Below are 10,234 nucleotides of genomic sequence, written 5' to 3' on the forward strand. Positions count from 1 at the left end.
TCACAGAAAGAGCATTAGAAATTGTTTGGAATTATCTTGATGATTTAAGGCAATCTTTGCCACCTGATTCAGTTGATCTCTGTTCTAGGGTGACTGCCGTGTCGTTGATACTGTCCCTGTATTTAAGCCACCGAAACACTCCAATCCCGATGTGGACTAGGAAGAAAGGATTTCACATTATATGGTTTCCACTACATCAAGTTTATTCGGTAACACCAACAAGATTTATTTTATAGTAATTCATAAGATCTAGTATCCTCTGATATGTATACAAATATATTTCTAAGTCTTACTGATATAATCATTAACTAAATGAGTGAAGTTTGTGATACCTCAATTTGATACATCAACTTTTTTTGCCTTTCGCACTGGAATCCCACACAGATCCTGATAGGAATTTTGATTGGCTGGGCTGTGTGTGGCATCATGACAGTGACCGGAGCTTTCAGCCCAGACGACAAGCTAGCTAGAACGGACACGGGTTTGAGTGTCATCAGACAGGCACAATGGTTCCGCATACCTTATCCAGGTAATCTAGATGCAAATATCATTGAATGTTTAAGAAAAATGCAACATCAACAGCATGAGTGAATAGGGTGAGAAACTGAATTTTAATTCAATATTACATGTATATTTCATGTATTCACCCAGGTGACACACAGTTATATGTCAAGTTACCACACATTGATATTCAAAAATATTCAACATCGCTTTAGTATGATAGCCAATCTAGTGTTAATCAAAAGTAGTGTGTAGCATCTTTGAGGGCTGAATTCTATGATTTATGTCTTCTTTGGGTCTTGAAGATTGAACGCAGTCTCTGAAAATAGCCCATGTTAAATTTCCCCCCAACTCCACAGTACCAGTATCTTCCCAACACGCGTTGAAGGCGATAAGTAGTTCTGGGTAAAGTGCCATGATGGGACTGTAAGGGTAATAAACTAATGATATAGTTAACTGCACTGCAAATCTTTAAAAAAAACAACCAACCTTTATTTCCTGTAAATATTTATCTGTCAAACTGGTCAAATGTTGTTTTACGTCCCTTCGAGAAATTCTCACTTATGTTGATACGTCATCAGCTGTAGGCGAGGAGTCATACATTTAGACTCGTGCATGGCGCCCACGGCCTTGCATATTAACATTTGGGGTTCATTAACGTGCCACTACCTGTCGCAACATGGGAATCCGCTTTTTGAAGGGTTTCATTTGAAAGACTCGCTTCTGAATCTCAAACATTTGGTGAAGGAGCATTTAATATCTATTTTACGATTTTATGATCATATCTCAAATTAATGACCTCCGGGAGGTCATGAAGCGACTGTTCAAACCACCCAGTCCTCGCGACCGATCGACTGGGTAAGATGTAGTTATACCCCCTGAACAAAGTTCTGGGGGGTATATAGGAATCACTCTGTCTGTCCGTTCGTCCGTCTGTCTGTGCAGATTCGTGTCCGGGCCATAACTTCTTTGTTCTTTGACTTAGCCATACCATATTTGGCACACAGGTGGATCACCATGCGACGATGTGTCGAATACCTTCATGACCTCTATATGACCTTGACCCTAGACCTCAAGGTCAAAATTAAAGTTTTTGTTTTACAATGGATTCGTGTCCGGGCCATAACTTCTTTGTTCTTTGACATAGGCATACCATATTTGACACATGAGTGTATCACCATGAGACGATGTGTCATGTACCTTCATGACCTCCATATGACCTTGACCTCAAGGTCAAAATTAAAGGTTTTTACAATGGATTCGTGTCGGGGCCATGACTTCTTTGTTCTTTGACATAGACATACATGTACCATATTTGACACATGCGTGTATCACCATGAGACGATGTGTCGAGTACCTTCATGACCTCTATATGACCTTCAACTTTGACCTCAAGGTCAAAATTGATTAAAGGGTTTTGACATAGTAATACCATAAGATATGGGTGTATCACCATGAGACTATGTGTCATGTACATTCATGACCTCTTTATGACCTTGACCTTTGATCTCAAGGTAAAAATTATAGGTTTATGCCATGGATTTGTGTTCGGACTATATCTTCCATTTTCTTCTACAAAGGCATACCATGTTTTTACACTCAGGAAAGAGGTAATTTATACCTATTAACAACACCCTTTGGGAGATTGGGGTAGGCGGGGGGTATTCTTAGTGAGCATTGCTCACAGTACCTCTTGTTATGTTTAGTTTTCATAAGACTCTTAAAGCCTTGACCAATATTGTGTTTGAGTCGGGCGGCCTTGTGATAATCATTGGAGAGGTATAAGCTATACTACAATATAGAAAAACAACAAAAGAATTTTAAAAAATAAAGAGATAAATAAATGAATGAATGAATGGAAAGAACGAAACACAAAATAAATTTTACCACAGTTCATATTTAAAATTACTTCGGAATCTATTTCTCCTAGAAAGAAACTATTTATTGCTCTTCCAGCAAGGAGACCGCTTCCAAATTTCATTAATTATTTGTCTTATCACCTGATTAAAATCACTTCATTATTTCGTAGAAATGTCTTTGTATTTATAAAGTAATTTTGAAATACCTTTAAAAAAAACACCAAAAAACAATATTCTCCATGACGATGGCTTGTAAATCACCTGTAGTTCCAAGAAATAATGTAAAACTTATACGGTACCAATTTTGATGCACCAGATGCGCATTTCGACAAATAATGTCTCTTCAGTGATGCTCAACCGAAATGTTTGAAATCCGAAATAACTATGAAGTGTTAGAGCTAAATATAGCCAAAAACAGCGTGCAAAAAATGTGGAGCCAAATTCGTCCAAGGATAAGAGCTATGCATGAGAGAGATAATCCTTAATTTTGAAATGAATTTCTAAATTTTATAACAGCAATTAAATATACATCCGTATTTTCAAGCTAGTAACGAAGTACTTAGCTACTGGGCTGTAGAGACCCTCGGGGACTAACAGTCCACCAGCAGAGGCCTCGACCCAGGGGTCTTAATGTAAAACTTATACGGTACCAATTTTGATGCACCAGATGCGCATTTCGACAAGTAATGTCTCTAATAACTTTCTTTTTGAAAATATATTACAGGTCAGTTTGGTTCCATTTCATTCAGCACGAGCGTTTTTGCGGGATTCCTAATAGGCACTGTTACTTCAGTTATTGATTCAATTGGTGACTACTACGCATGCGCTAAAATGGTTAACGTTCCTCCCCCACCTGTACATAGTGTTAACCGCGGAATCGCCATAGAGGGGTTTTGTAGCCTAATAGCGGGGTTCATGGGATGTGGGCACGCCACCACGACTTACGGAGGAAATATTGGTGCAATCGGTGTTACTAAGGTATGGTTTATGCATGTCGGTGTTACTAAGGTATGGTTTATGCTCGAGAGGCAATTTTACCTGAATAAATGTAATGCGCCTCAGATTTGATTCTTCGGCATTGCAGCTTTTGATTTGAAAATGCCAAATGGATGTACTTTATAGAAATCTCAGTTTTCATGTCATTTGAAAGGATCTGGTACTATATTTTCTACTTGTTTTTTTCTGTCTAAATCAGGGTAAATAATACTGAACAGGCGTTCCATAATATCTGAGACTATTTTAGAATGATATTGCTAAATTTTTTCAAAACAAAATAATCCCATGGGGATCCGGGTTAGATTAGGTCCTCAGTACCCTTTGCTTCTCGCCTCTTACGACAAGCAAGGGGTATTGAGGACCTACCGATGGGGGAAATTAATTACAAAATTCAAAACAAATATGATAGATAGAATCCTGGGAGTCTTCGGAAATGAGAAGAGAATGTCAGTGCCTACAAACTAGTATCAGGGTCTAGGGATTCCATTGACCTTGACCTCTGACCATGAACAAAAACTAATACAACTTTTAAACCTGGACTGATAGCGACATGGGATTTTCAGAAAAGAGATTGATATTACTTACAAAGCCTTTGAAAATTCGTATTTCTTTATAACCGGGACTGATAAAAACATTTTCAGAAATTGTAAAAGGATGGTGTGACCTACATGTTAGTACCAAGGTCAAGTGACTCCAGTGTTCTTGGCCTCTTACATTAAACAAAAAAACTTAATATAGTTAGGAAGCTAAGTGAATAACGCTGAATATTACCGCAGATATCCATTGCCTTCATTTACCTAATTAGTATAGATCAACACAATTATATTTATACGTTTACTTAAAAAAAGTGGCGGATCCAGGGGGTTAAATTGCAATATGAATACTTTACTTTTGAAGAAGAAAAAAATAGAAAACCCAAACAGATAGAAACTCCAAATAAACAATGAAACATACTAGTAAAGATCACAGGAATTTATCAGTACAAAATCAGTATCTAGGTAGTATTAGTGGGTTAGTGTCTGACGAAGCGTAACGGTCAGGACTCAATGGTGAAGTTCGTTAATTGGAATTACACAATGACTGACCAGTGCTTTACGTTCAAGGGTAAAAATGGACCACTTGTCAATTCTAGAAATTGAATTGTGCGAGAGAGAGGGGGATGTTCGCTCTCGGTCATCCACCACTAAAGTTAATAAACATCATATGATGAATTCCTTAACATGTATATATGTAAAGTATTCAAAATTTTAACATTATATCTACTTGTATTTTAACTTCCAATAATGTTACAATGATAGATGAGTACCGCTGTTATAGGCATCACCAAAATTATCTAGCTAGTGGCGGATCCAGAGGAGTAAGAAGTAGGCATAAAATCGTGATAACAGTACTTTACTTTTGGAATAATGATAAATAAACCCTGACAAGACAACCCTGATATATATATAAATGTCCGTGATCATAGAAATGTATCACATAAAAAATCGATGACTAAGTGGAATAACAATTAATTGTCAATGATAACAGGTTTTCATTGCGAAGCAGACCTTAATTACAATAAACAAGTACATCCATACATACAAGACTAGTTCGGATATGTTGTCATGTCTGACGAACCGTAACGAGTAGGATTTAAAAGGGTAGTTTGTTAATTGGTAATACACAATGACTGACCAGTGTCCCCACTACATTTTTTTTTTTTATTTCCGAACTAAACATCGTGTGACTGTTTATACCATACAGATATGAAATATTCAAATTGTACATTGTAGAATACCAGGGACTAAGTAGAGTTACAATGGGAGTAGTTTTTTTAATTGGAAGTACACAATGACTGACCAATATTTTCCGTTTGAAAGTGCTTCCGCTCCTCCGCCTCTAAAGTTGTTTTTAATTTCAAAATATTAAAAAATAATCCTCGTATGATTATGTATCCTAGATATTTAAAGTATTCGAAATGTTAACGTTGTTTATTTCAATTTTCAATATAGTTAGGAAGCTAATATTAAGTGAATAACGCTAAATATTACCGCAGATATCCATTGACTTCATTTACCTAATTAGTAGATCAACACAATACGTCTACCTAATAACTGGCGGTTCCAGGGGGTTAAACTGCAATATCAATACTTTGCTCTTGAAAAAGAAGAAGGAGGGGGGAAAACCAAACAAATAAAAACTCCAAATAAGCAATGAAACATACGAGTAAAGATCATAGGAATTTATCCCGTACAAATTCAACTCACGATTAAGTAGTGTCAGTGGCAACATAACGGTCTGTATTCAATGATGAAGTTTGTTTATTAGAAATACACAATGACTGACCAGTGTTTTACGTTCAAGGGTAATGTCTATCTGGTCAAAATGGGCCGCTTGTCAATATTAGAAATTGAATTGTGCGAAGTAGGGATGGGGTGTCGTTCTAGGTTATCCACCACTAAAGTTAATAAACATCATAACATCATATGATGAAGGCATGCCTTTATATATATATATTTATATATATATATAAATGTATGTTCAAAATGTTTACATTATATCTACATTTATTTTAACTTTCAATAAGAATGATAGGTGAGTACATGTACCGCTGTTATAGGCATCACCAGAATTAATTTAGCTAGTAGCGGATCCAGGGGGGTATTATAAGAAGTAGGTATAAAATCGTTGTAACGGTACATGTACTTTGCTTTTTGAACACTAATAAATAAATCAGATAATCCTGATATATAAATGTCCGAAATCATAGAAATGTATCACAATACAAAATCGTTGACTAAGTAGTGTCAATGGATTGATTTAAGGTTTCATGTCCAACGAAGCGTAACGATTATGATTTACGAGAGTAGATTGTTAATTAATTGGGAGTACACAATGACTGAACAGTGCTTTACATTCAATAGTCGTGTATATCTGGTCATTAAGTGGCTGGGGAAATAATTAGTACTATGCGTGAGGGATGGGAATGGGACGGGGGATCCGCCCATTCGCCACTGAAGTTATAATTTGAAAAATAAACATCGTATAGTTAAATTCTTTTGCGTATACAAGGTATTCAAAATATTAACGTCATCTATTTTATCATCCAATGAAATTAAAATGATAAGTGAAGACTGTTGTAACCACACAACTTGTGTAACTAATTAGTGGCGGATCTCGGGGTTAATACATTTGTAAGTAGACCTAAAAATTTGCGATAACATTGCTTTGCTTTATGAGTAAAAAAAGTCTACAATACTCATAAAACATTGATACACAAATGTCGAAAATCATAGAAGTTTATCACTATAAAATCGCTCGAGATGTTTAGAACACTTAAAGCCGAACTTCCCTAGAGTCGAGACGTCTGTTAACCGTTTATTCGGACACGCCTGTCAAAGTCTTTTCGACGCTGAAGGTAATGATAGCAATCGGAGAAAGTACTTTGACTTGAGAATGAATACGATTGTAGAAGGGAGGGAAAGATGGACCGAAGCATGCATTTTGTAAAACGATTCTTGTGTTGTTAAATAATCGAGAATCTTATTTGAGATGTCTGATTCGGTTCACTAAACAACTTAGCATCACCTAGCAGAGTTCATCTTTCACCGTAAGCACTTAACACTAATTTTAGAATATGTAAACAAGTTGTAAGCTAGGCCTATTCCGTAATTCAACAACATACCACAGGAACTGGTAATTTAATATGTAGTAATAATACTGCTACCCTTTATAAAACCACAAGGATGGTGGGTGACGATAATTTTAAGAACTATTTTGAAACGAAGTTTTGAGTGAAGTATCAGCCCTTGTAGGTCCCCCCCCCCCCCCCCCCCCCCATAGCAGCTGATTAGGGAATGGTACGGTATATGGTATATACCCACACTATTATTAATACACTGACAAAATTACCGGTTCCTGTGAACATATTTTAACACCTGACGACATATGAAGGGTTGTGAATAGTGAATGTGAGCAACTGCATGTGAATGCACGGGCAATGGAAGTTGATGTAAATAGATACATGTAGTATGTGCATGTATATATATTTATACATGCACATACTATATATTTACATTAACTTACAGTGCCCGTGTGTGAATGAGTATTTCATAGTATTCTTGTCTGCTTGTTGCAATAATATAGTCCCGTCCAATTTTATATGGATATTTTTGTGCAAGGGTTATATGTATACAATTAAAATTGCATGGGGAAAAGTTTAGTAATGCAGAGCTCTAATATCCTATATTATTTCTCATGTTTTTTAGACATTTATTCACAAACACATAGGCCTACACATAAGAGTTTATAATTACTATATATATTTAAAAATTAATGTCATGCCTTGGCTTTTAAGTACATTTTAAGAATCATGACAAACAACACTTTTTTAAGATACAATTTTCTGTTTTATTGTTATATTCATGGAATAAAAATCCCATCCTGTGTTTTATTTGGGATATCTATTCCCATTCATGCTCAAATAGGATATTTACTGCCATTTCATGTTCATTATGGGACATTTCCTCCTATGGGACATTGTATCCCATATTAAGTTTAAATATGGGAGTTAAAATCCTATGGGAGAAATTATATTTTTTCTCCCATAGGATTTTTGGTGGGAGTGAAAATCCCCCAAGTGGGATTAAAATTCCCTCCAAAATCCCATGGGATTTTTTGATTTCAGGTGAAATATCTTAAAAACTACAATAGGTACAAGTGTAAATGTTGGTGCATGTCTTGTGAACATAAAATCCCATCTTTTTTTGTAAAGGGTTTATTTGTATCCTTAATAAAAGGGTTGGCGAAACTCCGGACTTTTGTCGTGTCCAGAGTTAAATGTCGCACTGTTTTATATAACTTCAGGAACAGGTCTGATAGGGATCTGGGATCATCAGAAACGATGATTGAACCTACAAACCAGTAACAAGGACACGTGACTCCAATAACCCTGACCTTTGACCTTGATAATATAAACTTGTTTAACGGCTGATAGAGACATGGACTTTTCAGAAATGATGAGAGGACGTTGGGACAGTTTTACCTAAGGAAACAGGGATTTTTTGAAAATTTTCAAAATCAAGGTCTTTGTGATCTAGATTTTGTCTAACATACATGTATAATCAAAATTGGCATGCATTTTGTGCAAGGGAGTATTTAATGTGGAAGGATAGTAGTACTCAGAAAAAGCCCACTTTTATACATCTAGAACTTTGTTTGGAAGACATTATAACCGGCAGATTATAATCATATCTTGTTTTCCAATACATTCTGACGAAAATAACAAAGAGTGTAAATATTCCAGTTGATTATACATGTACTCTAAAGATTTTTCTTATCAAATTTTCTGAATATACTTGATTATAATTTCTAACAACAAATGGCATTGATACAACTACCACTTGCTGATGTGAATGTTGGTTCTGAATTTATAACAGGTTGGTAGCCGGGATGTATTCATTACTGTGGGTGTAATTTACTTTGTGTTCGGGATCATTGGAAAAGTGTCGGCGGTTTTTCTGACAATCCCTTACCCCGTCCTTGGCGGGGCCCTCATTGTGATGTTTGGCATGTTTAACGGTGTCGTCCTGTCAAATCTACAATTTGTCTCCCTTAATTCGTCAAGAAACCTCGCCATTATGGGAACGGCCATTTTGTTTGGTCTCATGATTCCACACTATTTGGAGACTCATACCGATGCGATTCAAACAGGTAAAAATGGTTTTCAAATGCTGTGGTACTGTGTCCTTATAAACAAAATTATGCCTTCACTTTTATAACGAAGCACCACACAAATATCATTGTTACCTATGTAGAGAAACTAGAACCTCTTTTCTCTTTTTCTAAAATGAAATGTTAAATGACGTGTTTACAGGATCGACAACCAGTGATGGCGTGATTAAAATGTTGCTGGTCAATCCCAACTTATGCGGGGGTGTTGTGGCCTGTTTCCTAGACAACACAGTTAGAGGTAAGGTTATGGGATAGAATACAACGAATTCTTTATTCAGCATCAGTTGATTTGAAGGTAGTTACTGTTTTGCGAATCTTCGTCCTATCATTTGCTTCACATTATAATATACATATATTAATGTTAAGAATAAACTTTTTCCGTAGGTACTTTGAAAGAAAGGGGAATAGAAGCATGGCATAATATGATTGACGAGAAAGCAGACGACGGAGAAAAATACGATGATGACATCACAATTTATGACATTCCCCTCCCAAAAGTATTGAGAGAATCCAAATTGTTTAGGCGTCTGCCTTTCATCCCCTCTAAGTAAAATGAATCTTACATCATATGAGTGGATTGTTGTCGAGTTTGCATTTTACATGTATGGAGACATTTGCCAATATTCGTGAGATTAATAATGATACAGAGATTTTGAATGTTTGAAATTCTGTGTTGATGTCTGTTTTAAATGAAAATAAGTATGATGACTTAACGCGATTGATTGAAACATTTTGAAATTTGTACATATAACGCCAAACCACAGGATGATGTTTTTAAAATGTTTTCATCAAAATATAGTATCATATATGGTTTTAAAAATAAACTGTAGAGATTACTAGTATATGTTACTAGATTTGTCTAACATACCTTTTTCAGTTGGTCGAAATATTGACCGAGAAATTGCACGTAGAAAATATCAAAGCACTAGGCGCATTGATGCAGTTTTCTACCCAATTCTTCTTTTGATACCTGGATCATCCAAAAACATATGATGATGATAGTGCCTCAAGGCTCTACAGGTTAATTCAGTATCAATGGATAGTGTTCAGAGAAAGACATTTGAAATCTGATGTATTGATTACTCAGTTTCTTAACACTCACAAACCCTATCTGTTCTCTCTTGGATTTCTCCAAAAAATATATTAAGCTCAAGTTTGAGTTTTCT

The 10,234-nt window shown here is 35.8% G+C and overlaps 1 protein-coding gene across 1 annotated transcript in view; it reads left to right on the forward strand.

Moving 5' to 3' along the window:
• LOC125658916 (solute carrier family 23 member 2-like) overlaps positions 1 to 9,907 on the forward strand; it is a 38,387-nt gene extending 28,480 nt beyond the window's left edge. The window contains exons 6-11 of the mRNA XM_048890370.2: positions 89 to 209; positions 385 to 529; positions 3,085 to 3,338; positions 8,774 to 9,047; positions 9,211 to 9,306; positions 9,453 to 9,907. Of these exons, the coding sequence (XP_048746327.2) occupies positions 89 to 209; positions 385 to 529; positions 3,085 to 3,338; positions 8,774 to 9,047; positions 9,211 to 9,306; positions 9,453 to 9,619 (1,057 nt within the window). The 3' untranslated portion in view covers positions 9,620 to 9,907. The remainder of the gene's footprint in view (positions 1 to 88; positions 210 to 384; positions 530 to 3,084; positions 3,339 to 8,773; positions 9,048 to 9,210; positions 9,307 to 9,452) is intronic.
• The last annotated feature ends 327 nt before the right edge of the window (positions 9,908 to 10,234 follow it).

This window comes from Ostrea edulis, chromosome 9, assembly GCF_947568905.1.
Source record: "Ostrea edulis chromosome 9, xbOstEdul1.1, whole genome shotgun sequence".
Classification (NCBI taxonomy): Eukaryota; Metazoa; Mollusca; class Bivalvia; order Ostreida; family Ostreidae; genus Ostrea; species Ostrea edulis.